At 43.4% G+C, this 26051-nt stretch overlaps 1 protein-coding gene and 2 long non-coding RNA genes across 6 annotated transcripts in view; 1 reads left to right on the forward strand and 2 right to left on the reverse strand.

Moving 5' to 3' along the window:
• Positions 1–8651: 8651 nt before the first annotated feature.
• Positions 8652–26051, forward strand: part of RAP1GDS1 (Rap1 GTPase-GDP dissociation stimulator 1) — a 113637-nt gene continuing 96237 nt past the window's right edge. For 2 of the 3 annotated variants that reach the window (XM_068136790.1, XM_068136791.1), the window contains exon 1: positions 8652–8857. In XM_068136790.1, the coding sequence (XP_067992891.1) occupies positions 8854–8857 (4 nt within the window). In that variant the 5' untranslated portion in view covers positions 8652–8853. The remainder of the gene's footprint in view (positions 8858–26051) is intronic. The other variant, XM_068136792.1, reaches the window with a different exon arrangement.
• LOC137440556 (uncharacterized) lies at positions 14434–15808 on the reverse strand. Of its 2 annotated transcripts, none has more exons than XR_010987179.1 (3): positions 15723–15808; positions 14922–15053; positions 14434–14570 (listed from the first exon to the last, which is right to left on the reverse strand). It is a non-coding gene; the product is annotated as an uncharacterized lncRNA (long non-coding RNA). The 2 variants fall into 2 exon arrangements; XR_010987178.1 differs by lacking the exon at positions 15723–15808 and adding an exon at positions 15583–15666.
• LOC137440555 (uncharacterized) lies at positions 16568–25588 on the reverse strand. Its single transcript, XR_010987177.1, has 4 exons — positions 25326–25588; positions 24862–24902; positions 24651–24720; positions 16568–16743 (listed from the first exon to the last, which is right to left on the reverse strand). It is a non-coding gene; the product is annotated as an uncharacterized lncRNA (long non-coding RNA).

A 26051-nucleotide genomic window follows, 5' to 3' on the forward strand; every position in this document is an offset into this window, starting at 1 on the left:
TTCAGACTTCCACAAAAGAGATTTTTTTTTCCCAATTCATAACCAAATTTATATTTTTAAGGTATCTGAGAAATATCTATGTACATATACATATTTGTTTGTATATACAGAGAGACAGGTATACATACTAAATATATGTGAAGATATATGTGTGTGTATGTAGTGAATTATATTTGCAGGAATTTCCATTTCTGAAACACAATGAAACCTACCACCACAAAATATACAACATCCTGCATGTATACACACTAAAGAAACTTTGCATGTAAATGTATTACATATACACATACAAAAAACCCAAAGACATTAATATATGGCCTGTACTAAATGAATTCCTGTACTATAGAACAAAAAATAATTTGAATATATAATAACAATAAACCTCATATTTCATATGCTTGAGCTAAAGATAGCCTTTCAAAGGACCCCATCTGGGCAGATGGATATTACAGGATCACAAGAAGTTAGGGGTTGGAAGGGATCTCCGAAGATCATCAAGTCCAACCCCCCTGCCACAGCAGGACCCAGAGGTAGACCCTTCTCCAGACATTCCCTTCTCCAGACTGATGAAACACCAGTAAGTTGTGAGCAATAATGTGGTTAAGACACTGCCTCTGAAGAGAGTCATCTGGCTATTATGTTATCAATTTGTTAACTTCAGTCAGAATTAGTTCCATCGTTAAGTGCAGCAAATCATAGAATCGTAGAATCAACAAGGTTGGAAGAGACCTCAAAGATCATCAAGTCCAACCCGCCACCCAGGACCTCACGACTACTAGACCATGGCACAAACTTATTTCCTGTCAGGGATGAAGGAAATGGAGTTAAAAAGAGTTAAAAGAATACTGGTGAAGCTCAAGCTTGCTGGATTGCAAGGCTGGAAGAGGGCAGAAAGATTTAAACACGAAAGGCTGGTGTACACATCTCTTTAATTTCTTATTTAAATTCTGTGAGCTCACTGATGTTATTACTGCACTGCAGTGCTGAACCTGTCACAGAGAGGTATACAACGTGCTACAGCATAGCGGGGTTTGTCTTGGGCTTCAGTGAGGAGGGGTGTTGATTCTATCAGAACACACACAACATCAACAACAGATCAATTCTTATCCATCAGTTGGCGAAAGGCTATCCTCCTGGACATACAATCACAGACCAAAGTATCACCTAGACCTGTATCACATAGAAACTATAAAAGCTTCCAAAGATTTCAAAACAACTCTATGTTTTGTAACTCTACCCTAAAATGTCACAGAATCACAGAATCAACCAGGTTGGAAAAGACTTCAGAGATCATCATGACCAACCTATTACCTAATACCTAACACCTCCTGACAACTAAATCATGGCTTCAAGTGCCACATCCAATCTTTTTTTGAACACCTCCAGGGACAGGCACTCCACCACCTCCCTGGGCAGCACATTCTGCTGGCCAGTTACTCTTTCTGAGAAGAACTCTCTCCTCACCTCCAGCCTAAACTTTCCCTGGCACAGCTTGAGACTGTGTCCTCTTGTTCTGCCACTGGTTGCCTGGGAGAAGAGACCAACCCCCACCTGGCTGCAACCTCTTTTCAGGTAGTTGTAGAGGGCAATAAGGTCTCCCCCAAGCCTCCTCTTCTTCAGGCTAAACAACTCCAGGTCCATCAACCTCTCCTAATAGGGCTTGTGCTTGAGACATCTCACCAGCCTTGTCGCTCTTCTCTGGACACATTCAAGTATTTCAATGTCCTTAAACTGAGGAGCCCAGAACTGGACACAGAAGTCAAGGTGTGGTGTAACAAGTGTTGCTTGTACTGTGATCTTTTGGTTCACACTTCACCAACAGCTGAACACAGTGGCCTTAATTAGGTAAACCTTAGCTCTCTCAATCCTTACTGCTCAGGTAGAATTCAAATTATCTCCATTAGTATTATCAAATCAGAAGCTGTTTTCATAATTAATAACTTACAGGGCTTAGTTTGCTTTTGCACCAGAGACATTGGTGGAAGCAGAGAAATAAACAGGGCATAACTGTCCCAGTAGAAGAGTAACATTATTAATGTAGCAATAAATTACAACATTTAAATATAAAATGCTTCATTATACTTACATAAAACATCTCTGCCAGATGCATGCAATTCACTGGGTGAAGTGCAAACCCATGTGACTTACACAAATGAATATATACAAAAGGTATACAGTAAAAATAAAAGAGCACTGTACAACTGTTTTGTCAATCTGGTTGCAGCATAGGCCCAGGCAGCATAAGCTCATGAAGGGCAAGTGCTGGAGCAAGTCAGCAGAATGGCAATGAAGCTGGTCAAGAGTCATGGAGAACAAGTCTTAGAAGGAGTGGCTGAGGGAACTGGGTTTGCTTAGTCTGGAGAAAAGGTGGCTGAGGGGAGACCTTATCACTCCCTAGAACTCTCTGAAAAGGAGTTGGAGCAAGGCAGGTTTTGGTCTTTTTCAAGTAGCAAGTGGCAGGAAGAGAGGAAATGACCTTATGTTGCAGCAGGGGAGGCTTAGATTGGATATTAGATGAAATTTCTTCACTGAAAGTGTTCACAAACACTTGAATAGGCCCCCCAAGAGGCAGGTGAATTCCCATCCCTGGAGATGCTCAAAAGACACACAGATGTGGTGCTAAAGGACGTGGTTTAGCCCCAGACTTGGCAGAGTCAGATAACAGTTGGACGCAATGATCTTAAAGGTCTTTAAAAAAAACCCCTCTGAGGACTGATCAACTCCCAAATGAGCCTTTACCCAAGAACAACACTGTGCATTAGCAGACAGTCAGAAAAAAACGGTGTGAATCTAGACAAGTGGCTTGTTGGGGGCTTTTTAATTTATTTCAAATTCTTCTAACTTAAGCAGGAAAATGACTAACATTAGGTGATGACAGCCAGTTGATATTGGGAAGGATTTTCTTACAGAACAGCTGGAGATGTCTGCAGACAAAATCCCTTTTAGATGAGTATTTCAACCTCTGTCATTTTATGGTATCCAAATTGCCTAGGAAAGTTGAGTTCTCACTTGTCTTTAAGGAATATGTCAGAAAGCCATTTCATCTTTGACTACTTTTGTTCTCAGCTGTCTTGAATCACTTCCTTAAACATATTGCACCTGGAGTACTACATCCAGCTCTGAAGCCCTCAATATAGGAAGGGCATGGACCTGATGGAGCAGGTCCAGAGGAGGGCCAGGAAAATGATCACAGGGCTGGAGCACCTCGGCTATGCAGACAGGCTGCAGGAGCTAGGGTTGTTCAGCCTGGAGAAGAAAAGGTTCTGGGAAAACCTAATAGCAGCCTTCCAGTAGCTGAAGGGGGTCTGCAAGAAGGCTGGAGAGGGACTGTTTATGAAGGCCTGCAGTGATAGGATGAAGGGCAATGGTTTGAAATTAGAATAGAATTAGATTGGATGTTAGAAGAAAGTTCTTTTCAATGAGGGTGTTTGAATGCTGGAACAGGTTGTCCAGAAAGGTGGCTGAGGCCCCATCCCTAGAGATATTGAAAGTGAGGCTCCACAGGACTCTGGGAGACATATCTAGTTGAGGATGTCCCTTCTCATTGCAGGGGGGTTGAACTAGATGACATTTAGAGGTCCCTTCCAACCCATGTGATTCTACAATATTGCCAGCAGAGGCCATTAAGCCACCTGTGTATCACTGGCCAAAAAGTTTAACCTTGGCCTTCCATAGATCAGTCTGAACCCTAATGGAGTTTAGTCAAATTCAGCTGTGTACCACCACTGAGGAACGGGAACCACCAAGATCTCCTATTTAAGACAGACACATGACCAGATGCTAGTTAGGGGAGATTTACAGAGTCCAGCTGGCAAACCACCTCTTATAGGGAAGACAAAGGCAAATATAGGCAAGACCCCTACAGGAGGAAGTTTTACACAGAGAGAGTGATTGCCCATTGGAATGGGCTGCCCAGGGAGGTGGTGGAGTCGCCATCGCTGGAGGTGTTCAGGAGGAGACTTGACAGGGTGCTTGGTTGCATAGATAATTGGTTGGGTGGTGTTGGATGATAGGTTGGACGCGATGATCTTGAAGGTCTCTTCCAACCTGGTCCATTCTATTTCATTCCATTCCATTCTATATCACATTTGGAAGCAGTCTTTCTCAAGCCCAGATTTTGTGACTAGGTCACCCAAGTAGATTTTATGCACACAAATTAATCTTGGAGACCTCCAGTTGCTCTCCTCCCTCTTCTTAAGGGCTCTAGGAAAGCTACATTAGAAAATTCTTGCAAGCAAGCAAAAAACCAATGTAACTGTCCAATTACATTTGAAGGGAAGAAGGAAGAAATTCTTTCCCAACTAAGCAGGAAAACTCCTTCATCTGCAAAAGACTAGCCTATAGCTACTGTTTTTGTGTGTTATGAATGCCATTTAGACTCTCCCCAATATGCAGGAAGAAAGCAGGCGACACTGATCACTAAACAAAAATGCCCAGATTTCCAAGCCAGAAAGAGCCTTGTAACATGACACAATATATATGCACCTGCATGTAACACATGAAGACTTTCCCTTCAGCCAGATTAAAGCCTTGCTTTTTGAAAGTTTGGGATTGAGAGACACAACCCCCCTTGGAGTTCCTGAGATTCCACTTTCCCATGTCAGCCATTCTGGTATTTAAATTGCAGTCACAGCTAGAAACTTGTACTTTTTGTCAAGGTTGGAGTTTTCCAATTTCAACTTCCAGCACTCACCAGGAAGGCTTTATCATGCATACTTACACACCAGATATGGGAACACAAAAGTTATCACAGACCAAGGTCAGGTGTTCACTTCTGTATTAATAACTGCTCTTATCTGACGGAAAATGTGAGGCAGCTTACACTCAGGCATCCCTGGCAACACTCTCCCTGTGCACACTTTGTTGTCTTGTCTTGCACATATCACAGGAAGATCTCAAGAAGTCTTGTCCTGTTTTCCATGTGCAAGTTCACAAACACTGCACTAATTCCACCTCTAGGCCTAAAAAATTTCTCAAGGTGCCAGGACTTGAGGTGTTGCCTGTGCCTCTAATAGGAAACAGAAGTAAAGCACTACTCACACTTCTGCTTTCTTTGCCTTTCCTTACTTATGGCAGCCTATTTCCCGTCAGATGATCCAAATTCCACCAAGCTGCAGTACCTCATTTCCCAATGTATTGGATCATCCCAACTTACTCCTGCTGCTTGTGTAGGCTTTTAACCTCAGTAGAGACAACTGAAAATATATTCCTTACATGCACCTTTGTGCCAAATTAAATGATACAATGTACAGAAGAAGATTTGCATGCAGTTGCTATGTCAGGGGTGAGATGTGCTGAGAAGTTGAAACTGATGCAAGGTAACAAAAAGAAAACTCATGAACTAGTAAGCACTGGAAGGTCACTGTGACCCACTTTTCCATTTTCTTGCAAGACATCAGAGATATTGCTTGGGAGTGAAGGGAGAGCACTTGTTAATAACTTAGTAATTTCTGTAGTATACAACTCATCTTCACAGCTGTGTCGCAAGTGCAGAAACAAGCAGAGATCTCATAAACTGTTCTAAAGGATATTTATTTATGAAAGACTCTTTCACTTTCTTCTCTGCTGCTGAAATTAAACATCCCTTGAAATCCACAAAATGTTCTTGCACAGGTTTCTATAGCAGACTCACTTTAGTATTTTACTTCTAGTTCCTTTTCCATCAGAAACTTGAGTTTGTTGTTTTGGGTTTTTTTCCTCCTTAATAAATACATTAAGGACTTTGTAATGTCATTGTTTTTAATGAGATACTGTCACAGGCATCATGGCACCACACTTCACAGGTGCTAAGCACTTAAAAAAACAACAAATCAGGGCACTGATTTTTGCATATTATCTGCCATAGATAAGGGAGGTAGTCTGATGAGATGAAACTCTTCAGTAGAGTCCCTTGGAAATGGAAATTCCTCCCAGGAAGACTCCTCTCTGTTTCTTTCACACTATGCCATGAGTAGCCATACATACAGGATCTTGTATGCAGCTTCATGAACAGAAGAGTTTTATTTGAATTTATTTATTTACTTTTACAACATCCCTTTTGTTCTGTAGTAAACTTGTAAATAATCCAGATTGACAAAAATCAAGCTGTCAGCTCCTCTGGAATTTTCCTTCTCTCCCAGAATAAGTATCCCATCAGAAGACCAAAAATCCTCCCTAGTTTTGCAAGGTTCTTTCAGATCCACTAAAACAAATTACAATCCAAGATGTTCTGCACTGCCAGGACTTAAGACAATTTTGGTAAAAGCACAACTCTTTGGAAGTCACTGTCCTCAAAATTCCTTCCTAACAGTAAGTCTTACCTTCCTGGGTCTTGCAGAGAGATGTGTGGGTATTTCAATTAGGACATGCAAGCAAACTTGGGAAACCTAGTCATTTTACAGGGACTTATCCAAATGGGAAATATTATGGATTAGTATGTAGAGTATCTACTCCATGATCCCTCAGAAATGGGTCAGAAACAATTTTCCTACCTTCTTCCCAGGACAAGTAGAGGAAACATTTGGGTCACAAAGCCAAAGCAAAACTGATCAAAAGAAATAATCACAGGGACCTCCAAAGATCAAGTCCAACCTCCCTGCCAAAGCAGGATCACCCAGGGGAGTCCACACAGGAATGCATCCAGGTGGGTTTTGAAAGTCTCCAGAGAAGGAACTCCACAACTTCTTTGGGCAGCCTGTACCAGTGCTCTGTCACCCACACTGTAAAGTTTCTCCTCATGTTAAGGTGAAACCTTCTATGTTTAAGTTTTGTATAATTTCTTGGCTTATTGCTGTGCATCACTGAAAAGAGCTTGGCCCCCTCCACTTGACACCCACCCCTCAGATATTTATACACATTGCTCAGATCCCCTCAGTCTTCTCTGGCAAAAACATAGGACAAATTTCAGGCAAGATTTGAGAACCAATGGAAGCAGAAAACCCCACAACCTTCCATTACACAGACTCATTTAAGAATCCCTATATTTTATTGGATACTGAATTAGACCAACCCCGCAGTTAAAAACCCAACATGCTCAGGTCTGAATTGTTTGCAGCCACAGTGCAAGGAAAAGAATAGCAAAAGCAGTTGGGTTGTCTAGCCACAGCAGAAATACACCAATTTTCAGTAGCAGCTGATGATGAAATTACCTATCTTCAGTATCAGGTTCTGCATACTGGGACAGTGGTTAACCCTGCTGAAGTTAACTGCAAAATTCTGATGTACTAAGGTCAGTGCTGATGAATCATGGGGCTACACCAAAGTAAATGGACCAATTCCATCTTCAGTCTGTACTCCACAGGACTGATTATGCTTTGCCTGTCATATTACACTGCCCTTTTATAGGCACGCAAGCTCCCAGGATCTCTTCCAGAGAGGAAACCCCTGGCAGCTGCTGACTGCTGTTGAACCAGACTACTGCTGCCACTTGGGAAGCCACTGGGAGGGGTGGCTCATCCTCAACTTCTTTTTGCATCCCTCATCTGAGCTGTCCCTGGCCTATCCATTTCTGTAAGAGCAAGCAAGACCATCTATCACATTCTTCAGTCTGACTTGATTTATCCATACTTTTAAGATTTACTCAGGTAAACCTACAAGTACATAAAAATGCAAAGATCTAGAAAAGGTGAAAGTGCTACGAGACCTACTCGGTTATCATTAACCACCACCCAAAACTGGTTCCCAGTGGACAGCACTGTAATTCAAGGGCTGTAACAGCGAACAGTGCCACATTGTTCCCTGCATTATGGAGATGAGGAACCCAGGGTGGAAAGAAAGGAACACTGAATACAGTGACCCATTTTCTTGTTTAAAATGCCTTCCACACAACTACCTTGCCAGTTTTGCAGGTAAATTTATACTGTTGGTTCAGCAAAATGGACAGCAATTGGAGCTCACCTGGCAGTTCCTACCACTGTTTTTTTTTTTCCTCCCTCACACAGCCCACCTAAAATCCGCTTTTCCATTCACCTTAATTCCTCCTTTTAGCAAGATTTCCACAAGTTTATCCTGTATTCTTAAACGTGACCACCCCTTCTGGTAGGTTCGGCTTGTGTCCCGACCCCGCGGCGGAGGGCTGCCGGCGCCCTGCGGCCAGGGAGCCTCGGCAGGGCCTGCGCCTTGCCGTGACGTCCAAGAGACGGCTGCCTTCCCACCCAGGGACCACCGACCCTTGCCCCACTGCCTAGCCCACTCTCAGCTCCGCTCTCCCTCACCATCCAGCAGCCCCAACCACAAGCCGCAGCCGAGGCGGCTTGCCTTCCTCGGAACACCTAGGGATGGCCAGGGTGGCAGAAACGTCCCCTACGCCGCCTCACAGGTAACAGCTCGGCTCCTTCTGCCCGGAGGACAGGTGCAGGGCGGCGGGAAAATAACGGAACGCCCTCAGGCGCCAGCAGAGGAGAGGGGTGGGGCAGTCACCACGCGCTGCGCTCGCGGCCGTTCCTAAGAGCCGGTCCAGCGCCCCTCACTCCCTCACCGCCATAGCATCCCGGCGGCCCCCCTAACAAAGAAGGCCTGGGGCGGCGCAGCGGGGCGGGCGCTGTCGTTCCCCGTGGGAACCCGCCCCTCAGTTCCCTCCTTCCCGGCCGAGGGCGCTGCCGCCGGCTCACGCACCGCCTCCTCCCACCGTGGCTGCCCGCCCTTCCCCGGCGGCGGCAGCAGCAGCAGGGTGCCGCCGGGCGGGCGGGGTGTCTCCCAGGCGGCCTTGCCCGGATGTGCTACCCTGACTCATAGCCGCGCCGCACGCAGGCTCCGCGCTGCTGCCGCGCCCGACCGCTCCGCGCACACGCCTCCCGCGGCTCCCTCCGCGCTGGCGGAGAGGTGGCCGAAGCAGCAACAGCAGGAGGAGGAGAAGGAGAAGGCCGCGGCAGCACCATGGGTAAGTCCCCCCAGCCCCGCATCGTGCAGCCTCCTGCCGCCGCCCCTCTGCCCCCGGAGGCCGCCGCCCGCTTGTCTGTGGCAGGCGGGGAGGGGCGACTGGTGCAACTTCCTTATCGGCCACCTTCGTTCTCCTCATGTCTTAGTTCTGGAGGAGGATCGGAACGGCAGGGGTTCTCCGCCGAGCCCTTCCAGCGCTGCCGTGGCCACTGCCCGGCCCCTGCGGCGCGAAGTTTTCGTGGCTCCGGCGCTGGTGCCGGCCGGCCAGCTCTGCCCCAGCCCGGCGCCCGGCTACTCAGCCTCGGGGTACTCGCCGCACGGCACTCCTGCTCTGGAGGATGAATTCGAGTGGGGTGTAGGAAAAAGAATTTCCCCGAGTGCGAAGGGGGGTTCAGAGCAAGGAGTTATGTAAGGCACCCCCAGGACGCTTTCCCAGTTACTGTTTGCATAATGGAGACAGTTAAGGTAATAGGTTTAGGAGATTATTTTGCGATCTCCATTCATTGTTTCTGGAAGACACAAGGATCTTTGTATTTCTCTGGCTTTTGGAAAGAGCATTAGTCATAGGTACAAATGCAGCCATATTACTTCTGCCTTTTTTATTTTAAGATTGTAAATTAAGTAGTTTCACACTGATCTCCACTTGCGTGGAGCTTCCAACACATGCCATGTGAATCTGCAAAGTACAGTATTTGGTTTTTCTTTGCAGAGTGTTAAATGATTTATCTCTTGCCTTCTCCACCCCTTCCTCTTGCACGCCCTACAGCTCTCCTAGTGTTCAGCAGCTGCTGTAAAACAGATTTTGCGTAAATCTTACTATAATATAGATCCCAGAAATGGGTAAGGAGTGCCTCCCTTTGAGCTGCCAAAGATTCAGCCAGCCTGCCAGGTGCAATGGTAGGACCTAGGCTGCAGATCTGGAGGGCCAAGGAGCTGTTGTTTGCAACCAGGGTAAGGAGGTGCAAGTTCCTGGATTCTGCTTGGGTTTGACATCAGCACTTCCTGTGGCCTTAGGTAAATCAGTAGTTTCTTTGCAGATCACACATCTTTCACTTTTAACTGGAAGTTTCCACGGCAAGAAGCGGTGGCAGTGTCTCAGATAAATACTTGGTTAACTCCTTTAAAATAATGAAGAACCTTTGGTGAAAATTTTAAAATTAGAAGCTGCCAGGGTCAGGCATAAGGAATAAACTATCAGATTTTACCGGAATTAGGTAAAACTGTTAACAGCATAGTGAAGATTTTTCATGTAGGTGGAAAAAACCATCAGAATTTAGTTTGTGTTCCGTTCCTTGCTTCCATTCACAAAGTAGAATTACTCATCATACTGGTCAAAGTCTGGTTGTATCTAACTCTGTTTTGGCTTCAAAAATAAAAACTTCAGGGCAGCATCTGAAAGCTGTTCCGAAAAGCTTGCGCAGAATGAGCCCAGCAGTCCTTTTTGGGTGAGGCTGTGCGTTGGTTGCAGGTAAATTTGTGAAACTGTGTGAGATTCTGCTATGGCTTCCTGCATAAGTAAGAGTAGCTACAGTTCTTTTCAGGAAGACTGAAGTGATTTTCCTGTAAAATCTATCAGCACTTACCCGTAATTGGCCGGAGAAATTGCTTGTGAAAAGAGAGGAATTTCCCCCACACACACACTTCATGTATCAGGGCCTGATTCCACTGTTTTCTGAATCGAGGCAGCAGATATCGTTACTCCAAGTGTCAAAGACTGAAATTAGTTTCGTGTTGGCTGGCAACTAATAACGACTTCCCATGTTTAAGCTTTATATTTAAGTCCATTCAGCCTATGGTATTTTTTTGGTAACGTACTGCACAAAAGCCGAAAATGTTGAAGATTAAATCAAGGGTTAACTTGCTCTTTCTATATCTTGTATATCGTTCCAGAAGTTGTGCTCCACAAACAAGTGTTTGTGACAGACTGCAGTTCTGTCTTGCAGTTAAACATATGATGTATTCTTTATTTATGAAAGTTGGCGTGGTATTAGCTGGTTTGTATACTAAGGATACAAAGTGGAACTCCAGTGTGACCGAACTCCAATCAAAAGATTTCTGTTGTAAAAAAGACATTATGTATACATGGATCTGCATTACTTTACTGTATAGAAATATCTCTGCAGCCACTCTGGTTTCAAGGGTGTAGTCCTCTGAAGACATTCTCATGGCTGCTGTTTCCTCCTAGAGGAGCGTGTTTTCCTGTCATTGGTATCAGTTCTTTCCAAAATGATCATTTTTGTTGCTTGCATTTATAGTTTTTAAAGTTATGACTGAGTACAGTTTAAACAATATTCAGCTTTTGGCTTGAAGATGCAGGTTGCCTTAAATACTCCTGGCAGTAGAGCACTTAAAATCTTTGAGATGACATGTGCACCCACCAGTACTTCTTTTGCAAGAACAATTACGGTTTTTTCCTTCTCAGTTACTAGTGTAATACTTCAGTTTTACAATGAATTGCCCCTTTCTCCAGTCAATTCTTCTGTAAACCTCAAAAAACCTGTGGTGGGTTGAAATTTTGCTACAACTGGTATACTTGTTCAAACACTATATTCAAGAAGGTCTTTCTGGTTTAGAGCAGTGTCTTGTGGAACTGACAGATCGTAAGCAGGCTGCAGTTACTCCACCAGTAATCCACGGGCTGCAAAAGGTGGAGTAATACCACATATAAGAGTTTTTATGCAGAAGACAAATACAGATCACAACTCTTTTCATGGCATGTATCAGTTTGTGTGAAGTTTTGATCTTATGGTCTGTGATAGTGTAAACTTGTAAATGAATATCCTTCCATTTTGATAGCACTGGTTTTGTTATCAGGAAACTGAAGTCACCCTCTACTCTCAAGCTTAATACACAGTTAGGTGCTTAGTTGGACAACAAACTGAAAGCAACCTGCTAGACTCTTTTTACAATACCTAGCAGTAATAGCCCAGTGACAAGCTGTGTAAGGTACACCAGCTATAACACAGAGGGATTTATTTGTCAAGGCTCAGTTCTGCCTGAGCACCAGCAGTTATTTAAGCAATGTTTGCATGATACTTTTGGGTGAACTCGATTTTTTTTTAAAAGCATAATAACTGTTGAATCAAGTCTACCTGCAGCCATTCTCCAATAGCATTGAGAAAGAGAAGAACTATTTCTAGTTCCCTCCTGCACCTGTGGTGTCCAGGAGCTCTGCTCCGCCTTGAGAGAAGATGTTTGGTCTGGGAACAGGGACCTGGCTCCTCTCAGAATGGAGAGGAGTCTGGTGCAAGGGGCTGGATTTCCAGGTTCCGTTTTGCTTTGGTTGAGGTAAAAGTCAGTTTATTGCATCAGGATTTGTCTAAAGGAGTCACTGAGTGACCTGTTCTAGGTGGTCCTGCTCTAGTAGGGGCATTGGACTAGATGATCAAGTTTTGGGGTCAGCCTGGTAGTGACCAAACACCAAGTCCAAACAGAACCACAGGTCAGGCTCTAACAAGACGCTGCTTGTCTTCTGTACATCAGTTCAGGAACTAAAGGAGGCAGGAGAGCATGAACCTTCAGGCATGGCTGTGTGCAAAATTGCTTCTGGGAAGACAGGAATAAATCTGCCTCCCTTTTGTTAAAAACCGGTGGCCTTAGATGTGAGAGGAATAAAAGCTAATGAAAAAACACGTCTACCTTGAGAGTTCTTTTGCTAGTTTTCTCATAAGAAATGCAAGTCAACCTAATAAACTGCTTGGAAAAGACATACAGCAATTGCACAAAATATTTTTTTTTAATTCTTTTCAAGTTTTGGTGAAACAGTGAGGTTTCCAGCAACACCAGCATATTAGTTCCAGTGAGCCAGAGTACACCAGTTTCATCCGGTGTTGCATTAGCGTTTCCTAAAAATGAGAGTAGTTTTGGGAAAAGTCTTGTCTGTAAAACACAGACAGGAAACTCTGTTTAGACTGCAACCTTTTGCTACTTCAGGATCCTCAAAGAATCATAGAATTAATAAGGTTGGAAAAGACCTCAGAGACCATCCAGTCCAACCTATCACCCAACAACTCATGACTAACTAAACCATGGCTTCAAGTGCCATGTCCAGTCCTCTTTTGAACACCTCCAGTGGTGGTGACTCCACCACCTCCCTGGGCAGCACATTCCAATGGCCAATTACTCTTTCTAGGAAGAACTTTCTCCTCACCTTGAGCCTAAACCTCCTGTGGTGCAGCTTGAGACTCTGTCCTCTTGTTCTGGTGCTGGTTCAAGTGTCTCAATATCCTTCCTAAATTGAGGGGCCCAGAACTGGACACAATACTCAAGGTGTGGCCTAACCAGTGCTGAGTACAGGGACAGAATGATTTCCCTGCTCCTGCTGGCCATACTATTCTTGATGCAGGCCAGGAAGCCATTGGCCTTCTTGGCCACCTGGGCACACTGGCTCATGTTTAGGCAGCTGTCAACCAGTACCCCCAGGTCCCTTTCTGCCTGGTTGCTCTCCAGCCACTCTGACCCCAGCCTCTAGCAATGCACAGGGTTGTTGTGACCAAAGTGCAGCACCCAGCATTTGGACTTGTTAAATGACATCATGTTGGACTCTGCCCATCTGTCCAGCCTGTCAAGGTCCCTCTGCAGAGCTCTCCTACCCTCTAACAATCCAACATCTGCCCCCAACTTGGTGTCATCTGCAAACTTACTAATGGTGGACTCATTCCCTCATCTAGACAATCAGTAAAGACACTGAATAGGATTGAGCCCAGCACTGATCCCTGGGGGACACCACTAGTGACTGGCCTCCAGCTGGATGTGGCACCATTCATCACCACTCTCTGGGCTCAGCCCTCCAGCCAGTTCCTAATCCAGTGCAGAGTGCTGCTGTCCAAGCCACAGGCTGACAACTTGGCCAGGAGTTTGCTGTGGGAGGTGGTGTCAAAGGCCTTGCTGAAGTCCAGATAGCCTACATCCAGAGCCTGCCCTACATCCACCAGGTGGTCACCTGATCATAGAAGGAGATCAGGTTGGTCAGGCAGGATCTGCCCTTCCTAAATCCATGTTGGCTGGGCCTGATCCCTTGGCCATCCTGCAGGTGCACTGTGATTGCCCCCAGCATGCTGCTGAAGCAGCCAGAGAGGTTAAGTTAGTCTGGGTGAACTTCCTTAATGAGTAATGTTCCAGTATTCAGGCCAGTGTTTGTGATCTTTTGTTACATGAGACTGAAACCAACCAATTTTGTCTTCATCTTTAGTTTGAAGGCTTCATGCACAAGTTTGTTTCCTGAGAACAGGTTTTTCAGAGGTAGTTTTAGAAGTCTGTGAGGAATAGCTGGCTTTCTGTTAGCATCAAAATAACAGTGGAAAGGGAAAGGGTAAAAGAATAGCTGAAACCTGAAGGAATCAAACTGGTAACAGTGGAAATGAGAAAGCTACCAAGACAGGAATAGAAGGGAACAAAAATCCCTTTAGGGGAACTTGTGGAGTGATAGGAATACTAGAAACAGAGGAAAGGCAAGGATAATGGAATGGATGAGTGGAACAACATAGGAAACAGGAGAAAGAAATGAAGAATTCTAGTCTGTGCCTTCCACCCTCACACAAGGAAAAGAAAAACAGTTCAAACACAGTTGTGGTATAAAAGCAAATAGATAATTTTTACTGTCTTCTTTTGTAGTACCCTTTGACAGTCCTTGAGAAGATGCATGATTTTCCATCGTCCTCAAGTAAAGCTGATTTATTTCTGGAAGTTCTGAGAAGTTAATTATTTATAAATATCTTAAGAGGGAAAAAAAAAAAAAGAAAAAAAGAGCAAGATTGTACCATAAAATAGCATTTCTTAAATAGAGAGCAAGATTGTACCATAAAATAGCATTTCTTAAATAGAGAGCAAGATTGTACCATAAAATAGCATTTCTTAAATAGAGAGCAAGATTGTACCATAAAATAGCGTTTCTTAAATAAAGGGGAGAGTGGTGTCGTCACCATTTGAGAGGAGAAAAAGCTATGGAGATTCATCTCTGCCATCTGTCAAGCAGGTTGGTTGTTATCCCTTCTTAACTCTGTTGCAGGATGTAATTCACGTTTCAGGATAACACAGGGACATTAGATAGTGACCCAGTTACTTACATAAGAGAAAACCCACTTTCCACTGTGGACTAGTCCACCTGGGTCTGTTCACATGCTGTGTGTTGAAGAAGATGAGCATCCCTGCTGTCTTGGTACTGTTGGAGGTAGTGCATTTCAGATTCTGACTTGTTTCTAGATAAAATAGATAAGGAACACGTAAACTGCTAGAAATAAAGAGTCTTAAAATGTTCATGTGTCTTCTCCAGCTAATGGAGAATTTTTTTCCAGTGAGCTTTCAGGGAGCTTTTCCTAGTAAGGGATTTTTTAAGTAGCATCTTTCCTAGTAAGGGGTTTTACAAGTAGTAGCTTTCGCTGGAAGAACAATCTTTCAGGTCCTCTTTTTTGTTAAATGTGGCCCAGAAAATTGTTTCTGTCTGCAAATTTTACTATAATGGCAGACAAACAAAATGTGTTTTAGTATAATATGAGTGTAATGATAGCTAAAAGCCACAGATTTATCAATGTTGATCTTCCTTTTAGCTGTTGTGTACTCAAATTTACATGTGCTCCAGATATGCCTAGTAGAATTTGTAAACTCTGGAACAAATGGCTGTGGTTCAAGGAGCCTTTAAAGCTGTGCTTGCAGCCTGGTGTTGTTTGTTCAGACTGGGAGTTACATGGTTGTAGTTTAGAGGTCTTTGAAGCCCTGGTAATCTCATACCATTCTTAAGATGTAGTTCGAGTAGATAGCCAGGAGAATTTGTCAAATCTGTAAACCAGGTGACTGCTGTTCATTAACTCCAGATAGAGGACACAGCTTAGTGTGGGATGCTTTGGGATCTGCAAATAAACACATCATACCTTAACTGTACAAGCAGAAGCGTGTGCTGTCAAGGCAGGTGCTGTAGAATTGTCTCTGACTTGAAACACTTTCAGATGCATCTTCTTCACAAATTCTGATATGAAATGTCAAGGCATAAACATGCATGTGTCTAAAGTAGTTGTAATGAAAAATATACATACATTGAGACAATATAGATGCCTCTACAAAGTTGTGCTAAAATCTGTGGTTTAAAATCAATAAAGCACTTTCACTTCATGCTTTCCATTTCTAGATTATATGTGAACCTCATAAGAATCACATTGAAATACCAGAGAAAAAAAATTACAATCCCACTTTTGCAAAGGAAATACTTCAACCGATCCCTTTTAATATTAGGTTCCATTTTCCTCATGTTTCACAGCTCTTAAACTTACTGCTTCCTAGTCATATATTATAGGAACATCTGAGGCACAACTTAATTCTGAGCTTGTATTGAAACACTGAGCTATTAATTGTGTTGGTGATAGCTCAGGGAGATTTATGAAAGTTAATCAGTGTTGTTCAAATCCATCAGTTGGTTTTATCCACTGATACTTACTAGCCTGATGGACGTGATTTTGAAGATAGGTGCAAAGTGTGTGTATCACCTTTTTGTGGACCCTTCCTATCACATTTGACAAGTCATTTCAATATTTGATTAAATCCAGTTAGCCAGGTTTTTAAATTCGTGGAGAGAATAGCATCCTTTCTTTCAGGCTTACTACCTGTGCTCTGCAAAGGTACTTGGAGGGAAAACTGGACAGAGAATAATATGAAAATTATGACAGAGATGGAGACTGAGTGAGAAGACTGAGATTCAAGGAGGAGAGCAGCTCAGCATTATGGGATGGGTGATGTGATGAGAATTGAACAGAACCTTGGAGAAAATACGTCAAGGCTGCCAGGGAGCCTGTGGGGAACAGTCTTACGTCTGGGAGACCTGTTGAGATGACAGCTCAGCATGTCCTGGTAGTCTTGAGTTTGCATATCCGCTGTCAGCTGTCTGTACATTTTTATGACCTGTGGGAACATGAGGGCACAAAACCTACAGTTGAAACCCTATCCTTTCTCCACCTTTCAGTAAATGTCTTTACCTCTACAACACACTAGTCTGGAAAACTCCCTAGGTATAACAGCATACTCATCCTCCTCTCCTCCTGTCTTCCATACAGTAGAGGTCTGCAGTTTGGAAGAGGCTGTTACATCCAGCACTTTACAAACTCCATTCTCCCTCTTTTGCTTTTAATTATGCCCAGACCAGAAACTAGAATTGCATTGTACCATATGGATTAATTCTGTGACAATGTTTTGTGGGTGGAAGCTGAAAATTCTACTATCCTAGCTATTAAATATAAAATCATAAAATACAGTCTCTGGAGTGAGTGTAGTGTTTGGCTGGGTGTCTGCATGTTGCTGGGGGCATCCTGCTCTCTGGCAGCTAGGAACTCCTCTTGGGAGTGTATCAGAAATGCTTCCTGTCTTTGATGCTGGCCTTGACAATCCAGTGACTTAAATTAATTGTACTATTTTAACATTTCTAGTCGTAAATGCAACCTCACAAGTACATGGCACTGTTTACAGGGCCAGTAGCACTCCTTGTTCCCTTCTCTAGCCTTGCTAAGCTGATTCCTGTATCCCTTTTCTATGGAGAGATTCCCATTGTGATCGCAGTCAACAGCACCCAGTATCCTGCAGGCATAACTTGAGTTCACTGCTGCCAAATAGCTACTTGTGCTACATGAAGGCTTTGGAACAGTTCCCTTAAATCAAAATGCTGTTTTATCTTGACAGCAGGTACAAAGCATGGGAAGAGAAAGGGGATTTAAAACCAAAGCAGGATTGTACACATCTTTCTTTTCTAAATCTTCCCTGTCCACAGAATGTTTAACTTGCCCCTCCTGGGCCTCTAGAGGAAACTGACTGAAGTCAATTTTCTGAGTCTGATGTATTTGGTAATAGTATCTTCGTATCTCTGTCCACTTCCTTCAGCAATGTTTTTATGTGCACACTTGAAGTCAGTGGATTGCTGGTCATGGTAGGACTCTTGTACAAAGGGCTGGAGCACTTCTCCTATGGAGACAGACTGAGAGAGTTGGGGCTATTCAGTTTGGAGTAGAGAAGGCTCCACGGAGACCTTATTGTGGCCTTCCAGTATCTGAAGGGGGCCTACAAGAAAGCTGTTGAGGGACTTTTTAGGGTGTCAGGTAGTGATAGTATTGGGGGGAATGGAGCAGAAAAATAGAAATGTGTGGATTCAGCTTGGATGTTAGGAAGAAGTTCTTCACCATGAGGGTGGTGAGACTGGAACAGATTGCCCAGGGAGGTGGTAGAAGCCCTAGAAGTTTTTAAGGCCAGGCTGGATGGGGCTCTGGGCAATCTGATTTAATGTGAGGTGTCCCTGCCCATGGCAGTGGAGCTGGAACTAGCTGATACTTGAGATCCCTTCAATCCCTGTCAATTCTGTGATTCTATGAAATACCTCAGACACCCCTCCTGAACTTCAGTGAGCAGTTTGCAAGGAAATGCAGTGAGTGAACATGACCATCAAGAGGAGTGGCCGCAGCAAGGAGCTGTTACGATGTGTTTCCAGACGTGCATTTCTCTTTTTCTCTTTTCCCAGTCCTGATTTTAGGAACAGGGTGTTGTATGAGGAGGGGGGGGAAAAAAGGCCAACCATGAAATAGCACTGGTTTGTGAACACATTTGTTGTAAAAATGTCTGCTATGATTAAATACATTTAAAAATCTATTAAAATGCTTTATATGAATAGATTTGCTCTCATTCTGCAAAACCTGTTGGGCATTCTCTTTTCTTACTTGGTTCTCCACAAAGCTCAAGGAGAATATACAGACATGCTGGCATGTGAAATTAGGGGAAAAGCAGGGAAACATTTGTGACTGAGGGAAAGAGATGGTGGAACATGTATTGCTGACAGAAACCAAGCAGATTCAGGGTTTTTGTGGTGCTTTTGTTTGTTTTCAAGCCTTCACAATAAAAATTAAATCACCCATTTACAGCTAGATAGTGCATCAGTCCAAGCTTTGATTGCACTGAATCAAAGCCTTAGAGTGAAAGCTTTTCCACAGAACGTTTTGCACGATGGGTTATTGTTGTGCAAATCATTGTCTGGCACAAGACCTATGTTACAAGCTGAAGCCCAATATTGTCCCTAACTGGAAACAAAGCTCTTTTCAGAGTTTCTCATTGGTCAGTGAAGAATGCTTTGTAGACACTGAGGTAAATGTTTCCTGAGAATAAAAGGGGAATCCCCCCCAAAAAAACTCTCCATCTGGTAAAAGAGTTTAGCTCAGCAAGTTAATGTGGGGATTTACTGGTTGGGGGTGGCAGCTGTTGCCGGGGTTTTGTGGGGTTTGTTTTGGTTGTTGTTGGTTGTGGGTGTTTTTTGTTTGTTTGTTTGGCTTTTTTTTGTTTAGTTCTGTGAGAAGTTTTACCTCTCATTTACCAATATATTTACGTGCAGCAGTGCCCAAAATACAAGTATGCACTTTCCAGGCAAAACCCACACTTCTTTATCTGTTGTTACAACGTGCTTATTTTCTTCAAGTATTTTCTGGTTTATCTGAAGGTCCTTTTGCACTGTCTTCCACAGCCATCTATGATTCTATTTCTTCAGCTTTCTTTATTTCATTGCCCAGTTTTCTATAATGTCTTCCTCCTCTCTACCTCCTCCAGTTATCTGTTCTTTTCCTTCTTTCCTCCTATCTCCCACTCTTTCTCCTCCTCTTGTTCTGTCTTTATTAATTAAATATGTGACAGCATCTTCCATCATCTGCCCTTTCCACTATCTTTGTTGAGGAAAGAATTGAAAAACTGCTGCTCCACTTTCTAATTTAGAGAGCTCGAGTGATTTCTGTTTTCCACTTCAGTAAAATATCAGAGTCATGCTTCAGTTTTGCCTGATGCACAATAAATGTGAATATATGGAAGAATGTATCTCTTAGGAAAGGAATTGTACAGAAATGGGCCCTCTTCATGCAAATGCTATTTATACAGCATTCTTGTACCCACACAAAGCCCACACTGATACCACTGAAGTCACTGGGATCTTGCTTTTCTGGCTCAGCTGTAGTGGAGCTTAAACTGTCCCGTTTTGGTGTGAAATAGCCTTCCAAGATGTGATATTTGCTGTCATGTTTGTACAGTTGGAGGGAGAATGGCAAACATTGGACTGATTATTGACCGTTAAAATGTCTATGCTAACCTGTAGCACCAAGTGAAGAAAGAGCCACACCCTATGATAAAGCAAATGACTTGATGGACTTCATTTTTCCTAAAAAGGGATGGAATTGTATAGTTTATATAATTTGTTATATCAAAGAAGAAACAGATATAGCATGGAGAGCATCATATTAGAGCCTCCTCCTCCTGTAAAAGGAATAGTGAGCATGGTGTCATGAAGGATGTTGACTTGCTGGAATGAGTCCAGAGAAGGGCAACGAAGTTGGTGAGGGGTTTGGAGCACAAGCCCTATGAGGAGAGGCTGAGGGAGCTGGGGTTGCTTAGCCTGGATAGGAGGAGACTCGGGGGTGACCTTATTACTCTCTACAACTACCTGAAGGGAGGTTGTAGACAGGTGGATATTGGTCTCTTCTCCCAGGCAGCCAGCACCAGAGCAAGAGGACACAGTCTCAGGCTGCACCAGGGGAGGTTTAGGCTGGATGTTAGGAAGAAGTTCTAAACAGAGAGAGTGATTGCCCATTGGAATGTGCTGCCCGGGGAGGTGGTGGAGTCACCATCATTGGAGGTGTTCAGGAGGAGACTTGATAGGGTGCTTGGTGCCATGGGTTAGTTGTTTGGGTGGGTTGGATTGGTTGATGGGTTGGACATGATGATCTTTAAGGTCTCTTCCAACCTGGTTTATTCTATGTAATTCTATGTAATTCTATACATAGTTACCTTTGTTTTATCTTCTAGCAGCATAGAGGAAAGGAAAAATTATGTTTTCAGAATTCTGTTCCAGAACCTCACTTTGTAGCCATTAGATGGTAGCTTTTGATGCTTTCTGTCATTCCCAGAGAACGTTAGAAATCCCTCTTTGCAAGACTGCTACACATTATGCTTCTAAAGACATACATAGAGTGCAGACACTTAATGCTCCAAAGGCAGGAATGGTGGGAAAGGAACAAAAATCAATTCAATACGCTCCTTCAGAATGCATTTTGATCCCAGAAATGATCTGAAGGGCTTGTTTATCTTTATGAAGACCATAACTTCTCCCTTTATGAGCAAAGGCAGCCCAGTGCTTTTTTTGTCTGTTGAGAACAAGATAGAATTTAAGACTTCTTATACAGTCTCTGGAAGAGACTGGAAGAGCTCTCTTGTGAACATAAAATTTGAGTTTAGTGCATGTACCTAGTTCAAAACAGATGGCTGGAGAGAGAAATGCCCTAGATAATGCAGCATTTTCTGTTAGCAAGGGGTGGCCTGTTTTAGTTCTCCTCTTTTTCTTTAAATTGGTATTAAATAGTCTTTCTGATGCAAAGCTACAGCTGAGGGCTACTGGATTGTTTTTAGCCTACTTAGTTCTTCCAGTGCTGAACGGTTTCCCATGTGTCACTGATCACAACAGCACGGTGTCGCCTGGAAGGCAGCATACTCAGCAGCTATTTAAACCAAACTGCTTTCTTTCCTAAAATCAGAAAGGGTCATCAACAAAACAGCATTTTTGGCTGTACATAAAGCACTTCCTGGATTTTTTTGAAAGCTGGTTAATAAGCACAATTTACAAAATGGCTTAATCTTTGGCAGGTTTTTCAAAACACAAAACCTTTTCTGTTTGATCCCTTTTATGTTAAAAAAAAAAAAAAATTAGATGAGTCTTGTCCATTCTTTATTTTATTTTATTTTCCCATTACCAGAAGTTAATTTCTTAAAATCAGAGCTATGGGGCAGAGCCTGCGTGTGGATTAAGATTAGTCTCTGTTTGGGCAGATAGAGTATCACAGTATCACCAAGGTTGGAAGAGACCTCAAATATCCTCTAGTCCAACCTGGCACCACAGACCTCAGGACTAGGCCGTGGCACCAAGTGCCACATCCAATCCCCTCTTGAACACCTCCAGGGATGGCGACTCCACCACCTCCCTGGGCAGCACATTCCAACGATGAACAACTCTCTCAGTGAAGAACTTTCTCCTCACCTCCAGCCTAAACCTCCCCTGGCACAGCTTGTTCTGGTGCTGCTTGCCTGGGAGAAGAGAGCACCCCCTTCCTGGCTACAACCACCTTTCAGGTAATTGTAGAGAGCAATGAGATCACCCCTGAGCCTCCCTCTCTTCCAGGCTAAACAATCCCAGCTCCCTCAGCCTCTCCTCACAGGGCTGTGCTCAAGGCCTCTCCCCAGCCTTGTTGCCCTTCTCTGGACACGTTCAAGTGTCTCAATGTCCTTCCTAAACTGAGGGGCCCAGAACTGGACACAGGACTCAGGAGATCATAGAGTAGAATCACAGAATGGTCTGGGTTGGAAGGGACCTCTGAAGGTCATCTAGTCCAGTCCCCTCTGCAGTCAGCAGGGACATCCTCAGCTAGATCAGGCTGCCCAGAGCCCTCTTGAGCCTAATCTTGGTATCTCCAGGGATGGGGCCTCAACCACCTCCCTGGGCAACCTGTCCCAGTGTTCCACCACCCTCACAGTAAAGAACTTGTTCCTAACATGCAATCTAAATCTGCCCTTCTCTAGTTTGAAGCCACTGCCCCTCATCCTGTCATTGCAGGCCTTTCTAAACAGCCTCTGTCCATCGTTCTTGTAGCCCCCTTCAGGTCCTGGAATGTTGCTATCAGGTCTCCCCAGAGCCTTCCTCTTTATTATGCATAAAGTGAATACAAATTTGATTTAAGATGGTAACTGGGCCCAGATTATAGCTTTTATATTCTGCCTGGGCATAAATGCCCACAGGGTAATGGGTAATAAGGTGATGGGTAATAAAATGATACATGTGCTGCCTTCATATTTGAGATGACTTGGATTCTCATTTTTAAACACTCATCAGAGTTTAGTGGAATTAATGGCTTTTAAATCTGCATACAGTTTTGAAGCTGCAGTGACTCACAGCTGTGGATGCCAGAAAAAGCTGCAGATGTTTGGTACACCGGAGAATTTGCAGCAGAGGAGAGTGAGGAGTTTATTCTCAAAAGACTAGTCAGTTCAGTGTATCATGTCAGACAAAGATGAGGTAATCTGACTTCTCAAGCATTGGAAAGAAAAGGTAGATCATAGAATCACAGAATGGCTCAAGGTGGAAGGGACCTTAAAGATCATCCAATTTCACATCTCCTTGCCTTGGGCAGGCACACCTCCCACTAGTCCTGGTTGTTCAAAGCCTCATCCAGCCAAGTCTTAAACACTTTCAGGGATGAGGTGTCCACAGCTTCTCTGGGCAACCCATCCCAGTGTCTCACCACCCTCGTAGTAAAGAACTTCTTCCTAATGTCTAAATCTGCTCTAGTTTGAAACCATTGCCCCTTGTCCTATCACATGTTGTGGTCATGGATAACAGTTATTGAAAAGAGCACTGAACTCAAGCATTATTAAAAAACAAACCCTCTTCAGTGAGATATGTAAGCATTCATCTAAATAGCTGCCTTAAGTGATAGGGTGGGGGGAAGGTAATAGTGTGTTCAACTACATGAAAATTGAAACAGGGAAATAAAACCAAACTTAAAGTTAGTTCCCCCCACCCCATCTGTTTCTTTTAAAAAGTGAAAACAAGACCAAGACAGTAGATTGTAAGAAAATTGTCTTCCTCTTTGTGCTGATTCTCATGCAGGATTTGACATTCATGTATTGCAAAAGGCTGCTATTGACTCAGGGAAATAGGAAATAGTGAAAACTACGTTTTTTCCTTGAACTCTGAAACATGAAAGTTTCAGAGACATGAAATGCCTAACAATTGAAAGGCATGCTGTACAAAAGAGATACTGGTTCGTGATATGTGAAAACATTTGCTCCTAAGTGGTGGTTATCTAGTGTGACACTGCATCACTGAAGGAGATACCAAGGTGCAAATGATGTCATAATGACAGCTGGAATTCAGACAGTTATTTTCAAAGGCCTGTGTTCAGACCACAGCTCCTATTCACCTGGGTATTTTGATAATTATTTCCTTATATACACATCTCCTTATAATGAATAGTTCCAAGTACCTATTTTAATAGGCATGTGGAGGGACATGTATTTGCTCTCTTTGATCTAGGGGGGAAGTAGATAGTGTTGGATGATAGGTTGGACTCGATGATCTCAAAGGTCTCTTCCAACCTGGTTAATTGTTCTGTTCTGTTCTTCTATTCTGTTCTGTTCTTCTATTCTGTTCTGTTCTATTCTATTCTACTCTAAAAGAGTTAATGTATTTTTGTTAATGTATTTTTGTAGCTCCACTAGTAAACAGTTCATAAAATCTCCTCTGTGGCACTTCTGTTCCATTTATGTCACACATGCTGTCATGTCACAAATTCTGAGATTCTTTTTTAAACCACAATTGACAATTTTAATCCTGTTTCTCAGAGATAAAAATAATTAATAATCTTTCCTCAGTATTAAAATATTGCTACAGAAAGCAAGCCTCATTCAAGCTCTTTATGTTTGCCCTTACAACCCAAGACCACAGTGTAAAGGAGACCATCTTCTCTGCTCTTTAAAACTGTTCCCAGATCCTTCTGAAATAATTTGAAGGATTTACCAATCAAGATGATTTTACATCATACTCAACATGTTGCTTTTTCCCAATAGTAAGACCTAACCTCTGTGACATTTCATAATCAGTCTGTCTTCTCATATGTGGGAATTCAAGCAGTACTAAAGGTGCATATGCTGTTGAGTAAATGCAAGATGAGAATCTTAAAATAAAAATTAGCAGTATGTTAGCAAGAGAAAAGAAATAATTTTATACATAGAAAGGAGTGCTCTGTTACCTGTGTTTTGAGGATTTTTCTTCTGGAGCTCCAAACTGCTGTGTTTTGTTGAACAAAAGGATGCTTGGATCTTTGGGAAGAGGAAAAGATCTGTTACACAAGAATTAGATAGCAGGAATAGTCAGATCAGGACTTTCCCAATCTGTGCTCTGCTAATTTTTGGTGTGACCAAGCAGTTGCATTTCTGTCTCACAACAAGACTTAGATGTACCTGTAATAAGCATGTCCTCCTCATAGTCACTGTAGTTAGCCCTGTGGTAGAAACAGTGAGGGTGTTTTGAGCTGAAATTTGGGCAGATGCATGGAGTCATAGAAGAGATACAGAATGGTCATTTGGAAGGGTTTTGAAGCAGGACTACTGCCAACACTAAAACCAGGTCAGCCATGACTTTAGCTACTGCTTGAAGACTACAGAGGCTGTGTTCCTTCAGGTAGCCTTCTCTGTCAGACTAAAGATGCCACCGGCTGCCCCTTACCTGTCATGTTGTGAACACATACCTGTATCTCGTAGCCCTGTCATAGGCTCTCCCCAGTTTTACAGTATCCTTCTTGATCTGGGACACCCAGAACAAGACAGTGAATTTTGGGACACAAATCCTTGCCAGGCATCCAGCAGAGCCTTTGATCTGCTGGCCACACTCCTAATACAAGCGATACACAGCTTGCTTTATTTACCTTGAGAGCACGCTGCTGCCTCATGTTTTACTTGGCATCCACTGCAACCCCCCGGGTCTTTGCAACAGTTTGTTCCCAGCCTGCATCGATGCCTCGGGTTATTCTGCCGTAGCTGCACAACTTGGCACTTATCCTTGTTGGACTTGATAAGACTTCCGTTGATCCAGCCCTCGAGTTTCTGAGAGGTGCTTTAGGGTTGCTGTTTGGTATTTCAGCCATGCCCTGAAATTTAGGAAATGTCTGCAAAAGATGACAAATGCCTATCTGCCTTCAGGCTATACTGCTTTCAAACACAAACTGCATACTCAAACCCTGCAGCTTAACCAGTGCATACAGGGCTGTGTAGACTCACATATATATATGACTTCTTGCTACTAAGTAAAGCAACAATAAACACTTTGTGACTGTAGGAAAACTAAACAAGTCTGTACACTTGCAAAAATGCCTCAGAGTGTTTGTTAGACTACCATTTGCAGTCAACCTGAGCTACTGGCGATCATTTACTGCAAGTGAATAGAGGATGGCAGACCTTAATTTGTACAAACCCAACAACCTTGGTTCTGCAGAATCACTCTGATAATGAAATATGGATTCTCAGGTGTAGCTGAAGTGGGATCACAGAATCACAGAACATTAGAGGTTGGAAGGGACCTCCAGAGATCGAGTCCAACTCCCCTGCCAAAGCAGGATCACTTAGGGTAGTCAACACCGGAATGCACCCAGGTA

This window comes from Melanerpes formicivorus, unplaced genomic scaffold, assembly GCF_026170545.1.
Source record: "Melanerpes formicivorus ecotype bairdi unplaced genomic scaffold, bMelFor1.0.p_v2 SCAF_4, whole genome shotgun sequence".
NCBI lineage: Eukaryota > Metazoa > Chordata > Aves > Piciformes > Picidae > Melanerpes > Melanerpes formicivorus.